Raw genomic sequence first — 13,273 nt, 5'->3', positions numbered from 1 at the left:
TTTCCAGCCTTCACTAGTGTTTGAAACTTTGCGCGCGCTCCATCAATTTCCATCGATTCTGCCGCCTGGGAAGGCTCCCTCGGCATCTCAGGAATGCAGTTGCCATGGAAACATTCCGCCCTTATCTCCCGCTTCTCCTGAGCCCGCGCTTCCTGGCGTACACCGATCGCAAGAACAGTCTTGGTGAGTTCATCCATCGACCGCGGGCGGGGCGCTCTGGACAACTCGTCTTTCACTTCGGGGTCCAAACCTGCCTCAAACAGCATTTGTACTGGTTCAGAGTCCAGACCCCACCCAAGCTTGTGGACTAACATCGCAAAACGCGACCAGTAGTTTCTGACGGACAGGCTTCCCTGCTTGCACCCCATCAGCTCCCTCCGTGTCACGCTTTGCTCAACCGCGCTGGAGAACATCGCGTCCATTGCCTAGTAGAATTTCTTAAGATCTTTCAATGCATCATTCCCATTAAGGGCCTGATCCATTTGCGCGCCCCATCCTGCAGATGTCCAACAATGTAAGCCACCCTCTCCCCGTCATCAGCAAAGTCATTTTTCTGCAATTCCAAAGCGTATTGAATTTCTGTTCAGAAAGCATTGTAGTCTTGGGGCTTTCCACCAAACTTGTTTACCAGCCCCGGGACCTTCCTCCCTATCGGGGTGGCTCTGACCTGTGCATCCTGAGCCCACCTCTCCTCCAGCCGCGCTGACAGGGTAGCGACATGTGCCTCCAGGTCTCGGTTCCTCTTGACCAGACCTCGCACCATGGCTTCTTGCTCTGTCTCTCCAGCCGGCCCTGTTTGGCTCATCGTGCTGCCTCCCCGGGGCTGCGCACAAGCAACGTCAGGGACTGACAGATTGCTGTAATGACTCTAGGGGTTGCTCGTGCGTAAGCCGGTGCTTATCTCCCCAGCTGGATGCAAACACCTGGCTGGGTTGCCAAAGGGAACCTTTTCTGTCCGGACAGCCACTCACCCGTGGCTGACTCAATCGCTGGCAGAATCCGTCAGTGGGCGTTTCTTAAACTTCTTCCAGCAAAGAAGCTCTTTGACGCCTAGTCTCCTCCTACTCTGCGCAAAAGCCTTCTGCGCAAGGAGGGCGTGGGCAACGGAGGACCCCTACTCTCCCCGCTGGTCCCAGGCAAGGAGTCATGGGACCGCCTCGCCACTTCCCCCATCTGCCCCCCTTCTCCACTGGTGCTACGCTGATTCTCTTCCCCAGAAGATGGGCTGCTTCTCCCGATCCCTGGACGCTCTCTGGAATCCCTCTGGCTTTTGCTCTCTCCCTCCGGCACTGATGGCAGTTCCCTGACACAAATGATACATAATGAACTGAAGAAGATGTTTAAAATAACCTTTGTTAAAAAACCAGAAGCTTTTCTGTTGGGTATAATAGGACAGGAACTACCAAAAAAGCAGAAGAAGTTGTTTATGTATGCTACAACGGCGGCTTGGATACTACTAGCCCAAAAATGGAAGGACGACAAGATACCAATGAAAGAAGAATGGCAAGTCAACCTTATGGAATATGCAGAAATGGCGAAACTAATGGAAAGAATAAGAGACAATGATAATGCAGAATTTTAAAAAGACTGGGAACCTTTTGTGTTGTATTTACAGAAATACTGTAAAGATACGGACTCACTAGCAGTGTTTGATTAAACACTTACAAGTAAGAAAAGATCAAAGGTTAAGTAAGGACAACATGGAATGAAATTGACTGTAAGATGTAATCATGAAGGAAAATTTGGTATAAAACTGATAAGAAAATAAGAGTATTAAGGTATAAAATTATAAAAATAAGATAATAATTAGTAGCAGTAAATGCCTGTTGTCTTTGTCCATGGAGTTTTCTTGGCAGGGATACTGGAGTGGCTTGCCGGTTCCTGCTCCAGGATCACGTTTGGTCAAAACTCTCCACTATGACCTGTCCATCTTGGGTGCCCTGCTCGGCATAGTTCATAGCTTCTGTGAGTTATTCAAGCCTCTTCGCCACGGCAAGGCAGTGATCCATGAAGGGGGATCACTGCCTTGCCGTGGCCAGTGGCCAGAGGATTGAGAAGATCAGTCTACATCCCAATCCCAAAGAAGGGCAGTGCCAAAGAATGCTCCAACTACCGCACAATTGCACTCATTGCACACGCTAGCAAGGTTATGCTTAAAATTCTACAAGGTAGGCTCAAGCAGTATGTGGACCAAGAACTCCCAGAAGTGCAAGCTGGATTTAGAAGAGGCAGAGGAACCAGAGACCAAATTGCAAACATGCACTGGATTATGGAGAAAGCTAGAGAGTTCCAGAAAGACATCTACTTCTGCTTCATTGACTATGTAAAAGCCTTTGACTGTGTCGACCACAGCAAACTATGGCAAGTTCTTAAAGAAATGGGAGTGCCTGATCACCTCATCTGTCTCCCGAGAAATCTCTATGTGGGACAAGAAGCTACAGTTAGAACTGGATATGGAACAACTGATTGGTTCAAAATTGGGAAAGGAGTACGACAAGGCTGTATATTGTCTCCCTGCTTATTTAACTTACCGGTATATGCAGAATTCATCATGCGAAAGGCTGGGCTGGATGAATCCCTAGCCAGAATTAAGATTGCCGGAAGAAATATCAACAACCTCAGATATGCAGATGACAGAACATTGAGGGCAGAAAGTGAGGAGGAATTAAAGAACCTTTTAATGAGGGTGAAAGAGGAGAGCGCAAAATATGGTCTGAAGCTCAACAGCAAAAAAACGAAGATCACGGCCACTGGTCCCATCACCTCCTGGCAAATAGAAGGGGAAGAAATGGAGGCAGTGAGAGATTTTACTTTCTTGGGCTCCATGATCACTGCAGATGGTGACAGCAGCCACGAAATTAAAAGACCCCTGCTTCTTGGGAGAAAAGCAATGACAAACCTAGACAGCATCTTAAAAAGCAGAGACATCACCTTGCCAACAATGTTCCGTATAGTTAAAGCCATGGTTTTCCCAGTAGTGATGTATGGAAGTGAGAGCTGGACCATAAAGAAGGCTGATCGCCGAAGAATTGATGCTTTTGAATTATGGTGCTGGAGGAGACTCTAGTGAGTCCCATGGACTGCAAGAAGATCAAACCTCCCCATTCTGAAGGAAATCAGCCCTGAGTGCTCACTGGAAGGACAGATCGTGAAGCTGAGGCTCCAATACTTTGGCCACCTCATGAGAAGAGAAGACTCCCTGGAAAAGAACCTGATGTTGGGAAAGATGGAGGGCACAAGGAGAAGGGGACGACAGAGGACGAGATGGTTGGATAGTGTTCTCAAAGCTACCAGCATGAGTTTGAACAAACTGCGGGAGGCAGTGGAAGACAGGAGTGTCTGGCGTGCTCTGGTCCATGGGGTCACGAAGAGTCGGACACGACTAAACGACTAAACAACAACAACAAGCAGTAAATATTTAAAGAACCAGAAGGGGAAGTTGAGGGAAGTCACAGAGGGGATGGTACTTTTTCTTATATATGACCAATGTTATATTGTGCTGTTTGACTGAATATAAAATTGTAAAAATCCAAAAGGGAAAAAATGAAAAAAAGAAAATGGAGACTTACTTAGGGCAACCAAGTTAATGAATGAGGCAACAGTTGAATGCAGACTTCCAGATGTTTAGCTGTCCCTTATCCACTATGCTACATGAGCCCAAATAGGTAAAAAAATCCCAGCCCTATAATTTGCAAAGGATACTTGCCACCCCAAAGCTTATGATGGGTATTCAAAGCAGAACAAGTGAGTTTATGCTTAATGCTAAAAAATACAGCTCTATAGATAAAAATTAAGGAAGGCTGGGGATGAGGGTGAGGAAAGAGAAAAAACTTACCTATTTTATTAGGAGAATCCCCCACTGGAATCTGCATTAGAAGGTTTTTTGTCTTGAAGATCTGCAGTCCAGCTGCACAGCCAGCAAACAGTAATCCATATTTGTTGGATACAGCAAGAAGACTGGAACGCTCTTTGGGGAGTTCATCAGGAGCATCAAAGATTCGTACTTTCTTCAATGCTCTGAACTTAAAATCCTGTGGCACATTCATAGATTAAAAAATCTGTGCAGGCTAAATCTAAATGCATCGGTTTATTCAAATACACCACAGAACTCAACCAAAACCTTGATTATTTAATCACATTTAATTACACAAATGATTCTCAGACTTATTTGCTCCCCATTCCTCAGTGAACCAGCTACTAAAAGGAGACTGGAAGCATCTACTTGCTTTGAATCTAACTGGAGCTCTTTGTTACATCTAAAGTTTGGGAAACTGTGGTTAGTTCAAGCCAGCTAGGGATCATAAATTATGATTTGAACCTGGCTTGTTTGAATTAACCATAGCTTAAATTAACAGCCCCCCCCTCCATGTTCGAACACAACAGGAAACTCTGATTAGTTTAAAGGAGGAAGTGTCCACTTTCCTTCTTACATCACAGTAAAGGAAGAGGGAAGGGGAGTGCATTTGAGTCCCAGTGTCAATTCATAGTTTAGCATCATGTCTGAAAAGATAACACAGTCCACTGAATGGTTCCTTGTTTTTGCTCATGCACCTGATTTAGCAAACTTAGAAAATACCTAGCCCTTTAGTTTGTGATGATAAACTGTTCAAAATTCTAGATTTCTGTTTTATATTGACTGTTTCAGTTTTAAAGCTTTATCCTGTGGTTTAAATTTCCTCACTATAGGCTGTGTTTTGTCAAAATCAGATAATAGCTAAAGATGAAGGGCTTTCCCCAATGCTGCAGTTAGCACATAAATGGAGGCCACTAGCCTCTTACCATGCCAACTAAAAGCAACATCAGGCTAGTAACTTTTGGAAGCTCTTTTACAAGGCTGTCTTAGACATTGCTCCAATCTTCTCTTGGTAGAGCACTCAGAGCAACCTATAGCACAGAAGAAATATACTGGGGTGTGTGGAAACGAAATCAATACCTGAACAAATTTCTATGGTGTCAGGTGCTGGTGTGGTTGCTCGAGAGCAAACAGGCAAGACTCCAACCTGTCTTTTCCAGGCTTTATTATCTGTACAAAACTATTTACAGTGCAGAGCGTTGCAAGTCCATGTCTGCTCAGTCGCTAGCAGAATCTGGGAGTGGGCGGTCCTTATACCTTCCCCAGCATAACAGTCGTGTGGCCCCCATCCTTCTCCTCCCCTCTCTGCGCCCAAACCTACTGTGCAGAGTGGGCGCTGGCAAAGGGGGACTTGCCTCCCCTCTGCTTTGCTCAGGCTTGGTGTTGAGGCTCTCCCTAGCATCTTCTGATCCCTGCGCCCCTTCCCCACTGGAGGCAGGGCTTCCCTCCTCACCAGAGGAAGAACTGCTTCGCAAGATCTTAGGAGGCTCCCTATAACACAACTGCCCTTCCACCTCTCGCCTCCGACCTGATGGCAGTTCCCTGACATCCACCCCCCCAAGACCCCCCTCCCTGCTGGGGGGGTCTCTAACAGCATCCCCCTCCTGGGCGTTGGTAGGAGAGGGGGGGAAACCCCGGAAAGAATAGTCTTCCTCAGTGGATTCAAAAACCGCTTCCCATTCTCCTGTGTTCCCCCTCACCGGTGGGAACTCTCAGTCAGGTTCCTCCCCCTCAGACATCTCCACGACTTCATCCCGTAGTCCCTCCTCCTCCGCTGAGGATGGGAAGCCTACGAAGTCCACCTCGTCCTCTGTGGGTCCAAACACTTCCTCCAAGAACCTTCCCTGGGGTTTTGGCTTGTGTGGGAAAAGAGCATGGAATTCCTCCACCAGATACTCCTCCGTGATGGAGTCTGCGGGAACCCACGCGTTTTCTGAACTGGGCTCCCCCTCCCAGGCAATCAAGTACTCTAGCTGGTGCCCCTTCCACCTGGAGTCAAGTATTTCCATCACTTAATTACAGCGTTCCCTCTCCTCTACGCGTGGATGGGTGAACACCCCTTCCTCCCTTCCTGGGAAGCCGTGCCCCTCCCTGTAAGGCGAAAGCAAGGACCTATGAAACACCGGATGTATTCTCATGCTGTCCGGCAATTTTAGCCTGAACGTCACTGGGTTGACCTGATGAATTACCTCAAAGGGTCCCAGCCGTCTAGGCTGCAGTTTTTTGCAACCCCCTCTTAAGGGCAACCCCTGGGATGACAACCACACTCTGTCCCCCACCCGTATGACCTCCCCTGGCCTGCGATGCCTGTCTGCCTGCTTTTTATATACCTCTTTGGCCCTCTCCAGGTTCAATTGGAGCTGCTGGTGCAAAGCCTCCATCTCTTCTGCAAACTGCTCTACAGCTGGAACACTCCATTCCTCCTCTCCCCGTCCTGGGGAGGCTCTGGGGTGACACCCGTAGTTGGCCATAAAGGGGCTCATCCCCGTGGACACACGTTTAGCATTATTGTATGCAAACTCAGCCAGCGCTAATTTCTCCACCCAATCATTCTGCCTCTGACTGACATAGCAGCGTAGGTACTGCTGCAATATGGTGTTAGCTCTCTCGGCCTGCCCGTTGGTTTCTGGGTGTCTTGCCATCGAGAAGCTCACCTCTACCTGCAACAAGCTCATGGGTTTACGCCAGAACCGCGAGGTGAATTGTCTTCCGCGATTGGAGACGACCCTCAATGGGGCCCCATACAGTTGAAAGACGTGATCCACGAACAGCTTGGCAGTTTCCTCGGCTGTCATCGCATGGGAACATGCCACAAAGTGACACATTTTGGTCAGCAGATCGACCACCACCATCACCGCCGTCTTACCTCTTGACCTGGGCAGATCCGTCATGAAATCTATGGACACCACCTCCCAGGGTCTCCCCGGTGTTGCTAAGGGTTCCAGTAACCCCGCCGGTACTGCTCTTTCTCCTTTGACCCTCTGACACCTGTCACACCCTTGGACATATTCCCGTACATCTTCCCTTCCCTTGGGCCACCAGAACTGCCTGGTGACTAGCAACATGGTCTTATGTTGCCCAAAATGCCCAGCTGTGGGGTTGTCATGGAGCTGTCTGAGGATTTTGGCCCTCAATGGCTCTCCCGGTACATACAGTGCCCCTTTGTAGAACAAGAGCCCTCCTTTCTCCTCAAAACCCCAATTTGCTCCCTGACCATCTCTAAGTTCCCTAATTTTAGTTTGAGCAAACTCATCTTGTCTGGTGAGCCCAGCCAGTTCCACCTCCCCTGTCAGTGCTCCCCCACACGACCATTTGTCCTCTTGGAACATTTGCCTGGCCACAGGCGGCCCTTCCTCTTCCATGTACTCTGGCTTCCTGGAAAGTGTGTCCACTCTCACGTTTTGCCCCCCCAGAGACGTATTGTATCTTAAAGTTATACTGAGAAAAAGCCTCCGCCCACTTGACCTGTCTCTGGTTGAGCACGCGCGCTGTGTGCCAGTATTCCAGGTTTTTGTGGTCCGTTCGTACCTGGATCTGGTGCTGCGCCCCGATCAAAAATTGTCTCCACTGCTTTAAAGCCGCATAAATGGCTAGCAATTCCTTGTCATAAATAGTGTAAATTTTGCTCCGATTTGTTCAGTTTCCTGGAGAAAAAGGCATAAGGCCTCCAATCCTCCCCTGGACCTTGCTGCAACAGCACTGCTCCGATGGCTCGGTATGAAGTGTTCGTCTCCACCCTCAAAGGCTTCCCAGGATCAACGTGCAGGAGCTGCTCCTCAGATGCGAAGGCCTTTTTTAAACTTTCAAAGGCCTGCTGCGCTTCCCTTGTCCACGGAAACTTCTTCTTACCACTGAGACAATCAGTTATTGGTGCTGTCAAGTGTGCAAAGTTCTTGATAAACTTTCTGTAGAAGTTGCTGAAGCCCAGGAACCGTTGCACATCCTTCTTTGTCTTGGGGCTCTTCCAGTCCAGCACTGCCTTCACCTTCTCTGGATCCATGGCCAGCCCCTTGTCCGACAGCCGGTACCCCAGGAACTCAACCTCCCGAGCATGGAATTGACACTTCTCCAGCTTGGCCCACAACTGATGCTCCTTCAATCTCTCCAACACTTGCCTGGCGTTGCTCACGTGCTGCACTTCGTCTTCCGAATAGATTAAAACGTCATCCAAAAAGGCCACGCAATTCTTGTACAGCAGGGGACCCAACACGTGGTGCATAAAGGCTTGGAAGCATGCGCTGCCCGCTTGTAATCCAAACGGCATAACGAGATATTCAAATACCCCAAGGGGGGTGAACATGGTTGTCTTCCATTCGTCTCCCTCCCGTACCCTAATCAGATTGTACACTCCCGAGGTCCAGCTTGGTAAAAAACTTCCCTTGCCTCACTCGCGCCAAAACTTCGTCGATTCTAGGCAATGGGAAGGCCATGGGTTCTGTTAAACTGTTTAGGACCCTGAAGTCCACGACGAGACGGTGCTTGTTTGTCCCTCACTTGTCCACAAAGAACACTGGACTGCCCCCCACTGCCTTGGATTCCCTTATGAAACCCCTCTTTAAATTTTTGTCAATAAACTGCCTCAACTCTTGCATCTCTTGGTCGGACATCGAATACAGCTTACCCACTGGCAGCTTGGCCCCTGGGACCAGATTGATGTGGCAGTCATAGGGTCGGGGGGGCAGCCTGTTAGCCTCCCTCTCACTGAACACCTTCTTCAAATCCGCATATTGTCCCGGAACGCTCTTTCCTCCAGAGTCGATCCAGCAACCTTAGCCATAGCCACCCATGGCTCCTCCCCCCCCCCCACAGTGTTCCACACAGTGTGCCGACCCAAAGGTAAGGGACCGTTGATGCCACGACACCACCGGGTCATGGAGTACCAACCAACTCATTCCCAGAATAATGGGGGGGGGGGGTCCTGCCAAGGTGGCCACATGAAATTAAATGGTTTCCACACACCTGGAAACTCTCATCCTCATCGGGGGTGTCTGGTGCGTGACTTCCCCTCCCAGCAGCTCTCTCCCATCAATGGTGGTCATTTGCAAGGGGAAATCTAGTGGCAACAGGTGCAGCTGGTATTCTAAAGCGAAGTCTCTACTGAAAAAGTTGGCAGAGGCCCCAGAATCCAACAACGCTTGCACTTCTACTGGATACCCATTAGGAAGCTCCAGCACCACTTGAACTGCTATGCCTGCCTTGGGAAGGTCTGGTCAGGGCTTTTCTACTGGTCGCCCGCCTGGCTGCTGCCCCTGTTGGTCTGCAGCAAGGCTCTGTCGTTTCCCTGCACCTGAGGCTTGTCTCCCTCCTCCTCCTTGCCTGCTGCCCCCACCATGCCTTGCCAGGCTTTTCTCTGGGGACAGGCCTTTGCGAAATGCCCAGGACGCTGACAGATGAAGCATTTCTTGGCTGACTTCCAGTCCCTTCCCTCTTTCTTCTTGAAAGTGTCGGCGTTTGAAAACTCCCACACGCGGGCTCCATCAATTTCCATAGGTTCTGCTGGCGGCAGCCTGTGGGAAGCCCCACTGGCATCTCAGGAATGCGGTTGCCATGGAAACACTCCCCTCTGGTCTCCCGCCTCTCCTGCATGCGCGCCTCTTGTCGAACCCTAATGGCTAACACTGCTTTCATTAACTCATCCATGGAGCGTGGACGAGGACCTCTCGACAATTCATCTTTCACCTCTGGATTCAAGCCTGCCTCAAAAAGCGCTTGCAGGGGTTCAGAATCTAAATCCCAGCTTAACTTGTGCACTAGCATCGCAAAGCGCGACCAATAACTCCGGACTGTCAGAGATCCCTGCCGGAAACCCAACAACTGCTGTCGCGTCACATTCCCCTCCACTTCACTGGAGAACATAGCGTCCATCACCTGATAAAACTTTGCTAGGTCCTTTAGGGCGTCGTTCCCCGCTGCTATGAGGGGTCTCACCCATTCCCGAGCACCCCCTTCCAGGTGTCCAATTACGAAAGCAACTTTCTCCTTGTCACTAGCAAACTCCCCTTCTTGCAAGTCCAACGCATATTGTATCTCAGTACTAAAAGTGTTGTAGTCCTGAGGCTTCCCCCCAAACTTGCTCACAAGCGCTGGGACCTTCCTCCCAATTGGAGTAACTCTGACCTGCCTGGCTGTGCTCGGCGCTCCTCCAACCGGGCTGAGAGAGTAGCGACATGAGACTCCAGGTCTCTGTTCCTCTCCACCAGGGCTTTCGTGGCTTTCTCCTGCTCCATCTCAGTGCCTGTCCCTGGCTTGCTCATCGTGCTGCCTTTTTGCTGCTAACCCCCAAGCAACTTCAGAGACACCCAGATTGCTGTCAGTTGGTGGTGTGGTTGCTCGAGAGCAAACAGGCAAGACTCCAACCTGTCTTTTCCAGGCTTTATTATCTGTACAAAACTATTTACAGTGCAGAGCGTTGCAAGTCCATGTCTGCTCAGTCGCTAGCAGAATCTGGGAGTGGGCGGTCCTTATACCTTCCCCAGCATAACAGTCGTGTGATCCCCATCCTTCTCCTCCCCTCTCTGCGCCCAAACCTACTGTGCAGAGTGGGCGCTGGCAAAGGGGGACTTGCCTCCCCTCTGCTTTGCTCAGACTCGGTGTTGAGCTCTCCCTAGCATCTTCTGATCCCTGCGCCCGTTCCCCACTGGAGGCAGGGCTTCCCTCCTCGCCAGAGGAAGAACTGCTTCGCAAGATCTTCGGAGGCTCCCTGTAACACAACTGCCCTTCTACCTCTCGCCTCTGAGCTGATGGCAGTTCCCTGACATCCAGCCTTCTTTACAAGGCTGCAATAATGAAACACTTATAGCTGTCTTGTAAACAGACCCACAGAGCTTACTAGCCTGCCAATTATTTTACTAGTCTCTTGGGGCCTGGGCAGAGGAGAAACAGAGTGCAGTATTTCCAGTGGAAGTGAAGGGTATAAGAACATAAAACAAGCTGGATCAGGCCAGTAGTCCATCTAGCCCAGCATCCTGTTCTCACAGTGGCCAACCAGATACTCCAAGAGTTAATTGGTAAGCAGCACTTGATCACAAAAGCAACTATTCTCTTCTGTGGTTTCCAGCAACTGGTATTATGAGACATAATGACTCCAGACAGTAGAGGTAGAACAGACACCATGGATACCTGATGCATTAGCCTGGTCTGCTTTCAAAGCCATCTAAGAAGGGAACTTTCCCTCCTCTAAAAGCTGTTTTGGTTTCTAAGCTGGGCATGCAGGAGAGGCACTTTGGCTGGTCCACTCCTTCACCTTCATGCCATTTCTGGTCACCTGCAGCAATGGCAGGGAGCCCCGGTTGGTCCTGCAGGTATTGCTGGGCTCCCACTCCCACCAGCCCCCAATATGCAAGGCCAGAGATGGTAGTAGTTGCAATCCCACAAGACACCTGTTTGGACGACCACATAAGTTCTCCATTAGTATCTGTACTGCTGAAGACATTTTCTTTTATTATTCTACACCTAGCTATTATTATTGAAAATAAATAAAAAAATATATTTTAAAAATGTTACCCATTCCTGGATAGCGCTTAAATGCAAGGCTGGTTTACATAACGTGCTCTGAATTTCCTGACACAGACACAATTTCAAAAATTAAAAAACTGAAACAGACTAAAATTACCTACGCTTTCTAAGCGTTATGAACTTTCACAACATCCCTGTAAGGTAGGCCACTTATTTTAACGTAAGTACTGCCAGCAAAAACACAACAGGGTAAAATACAATATTAACATAACAGGTGCATAACAGGTTGCCCCCCCTTCCAACTCACCTTCATCTCCCTCTCAGGGATTACATCCATGTTGTCCCCCATGACAGAGCCTCGGATGAAGACTTACAACGAAGCCAACCGGTACGACAGGAGGACTTCGCGTGCGCAACCTCAAATCACATTCCCTGCCTCTTATAAACCAGGATGGGAAGCGAAGGAGGGGAAACATCCGCTTTCGGGGAACAGGTGAAGCCCACAACGGGCACTTCCGGCGACATTCTAGGCGTGTACCTGCCGTCTTGGTTCCTTTGCTCGAAGCCTCTATGTCAAGAACGAGAGCGGGTGGGAAGTTAGGTGCAGAGCAAACACGAGTCTTTGCGCCCATTACCATGTTTTGGGAAGGCGCCCGGCCCGTGGGAGCTGGGGCTAAGGCACCGATAGCCTGGTCGGAAAGTGATGCAGTTCTGTTACCTCAATTCCGGTGACGTATTAGGCCTGGTTTCAAACCTTCTTACCTTACAGTAACCATAGAAAAAGAAATTAGAGAAAGAAATTAGACTATAGACTCACACAGGTCAGACAGGACTTCTGAGGCTCTTTAGAAGTCAGCTTCATATCTAAGGTGGAATGAAGAGCTGCCCATAGAAAGCTATGAAACCACGATTTGGCTGTTGTTGTTATAGCGCAGTCGAATGAGTATTCCAAGGTCCCTGCCTTGAGGAACTTACAACATTTTCTGTGAAGATTTCGTTCACCTCTCCACACCCACAAATTATAGCAGAAAATATAGCAATTCCTACTCCTTCCAATATCATATTCACACTATATATTTAAAGCACATAACTCTTCCCCTAAAGAGTCCTGGGAACTGTTCTTTTCATATATACCCCCCAGAGCTACAGTTCCCAGCACCCTTAACAAACTCTGTTTTTTTTTCAAAAATAGAAGTTGAGGCTGCACTCTTTTGTGCACTTATGTGGAAATGAAGCTTCATTGAATGGAGTGGGACTTCTGAATAAAGATGGAATGAGGTTGTGCTGTAGACATTTACCCAGTAATTCCTTGAAAATTGATATATTCCTCTCATCAATTAGTAATTTACATTAACTTCTTTTTTGTAGTATTTTATCTTTCAATAGCCTTGAGTTGAGGAATAACAAACAATCTCCTGGACCCTTGTACGTTCTCATTCTTTCAGATCTGATTCTGAAGATTTTTATCAATGTCCATTATCAACTCTTCATCTTGGGCTCCCAACCATTTCGTCAACTCTTGAATTACAGTGGTACCTCTGGTTACGTACTTAATTCGTTCTGGAGGTCCTTTCTTAATCTGAAACTGTTCTTAACCTGAGGTACCACTTTAGCTAATGGGGCCTCCAGCTGCCACTGCGCTGCCACCACACAATTTCTGTTCTCATCCTGAAGCAAAGTTCTTAACCCGAGGTAATATTTCTGGGTTAGTGGAGTCTGTAACCTGAAGCGTATGTAACCCGAGGTACCACTGTATTTTGTTTTTGATGTGTTCTTCCTGGATTCTGGTACTCCTCAAAGATGCAGTATAAGTTCTCTTTGGTGTATTTCAAGAATGGCTACATGGTCCAATGTCTCCTCCTGAGCTTTCTTTAATTCTGTCATTTCATCTGTTATTAGGTCCTGCTTTTTTCAGTTCTTTATTCTCATTTTGAATTTTGAATTTTATTGGTATTTCCTCTTGCT

At 48.5% G+C, this 13,273-nt stretch overlaps 1 protein-coding gene across 1 annotated transcript in view; it reads right to left on the bottom strand.

Moving 5' to 3' along the window:
- The window catches only part of LOC308467638 (nuclear pore complex protein Nup214-like), a 254,499-nt gene extending 242,758 nt beyond the window's left edge, over positions 1-11,741 (bottom strand). The window contains exons 1-2 of the mRNA XM_080989369.1: positions 11,616-11,741; positions 3,836-4,031 (exon numbers count right to left, since the gene is read on the bottom strand). Of these exons, the coding sequence (XP_080845495.1) occupies positions 3,836-4,031; positions 11,616-11,657 (238 nt within the window). The 5' untranslated portion in view covers positions 11,658-11,741. The remainder of the gene's footprint in view (positions 1-3,835; positions 4,032-11,615) is intronic.
- Positions 11,742-13,273: the final 1,532 nt, after the last annotated feature.

This window comes from Podarcis pityusensis, assembly GCF_964106645.2.
Source record: "Podarcis pityusensis genome assembly, chromosome: W".
Lineage (NCBI taxonomy): Eukaryota > Metazoa > Chordata > Lepidosauria > Squamata > Lacertidae > Podarcis > Podarcis pityusensis.
Note: the sequence above shows the minus strand (reverse complement) of the source record. Positions and strands in the feature narration are given on the sequence as shown.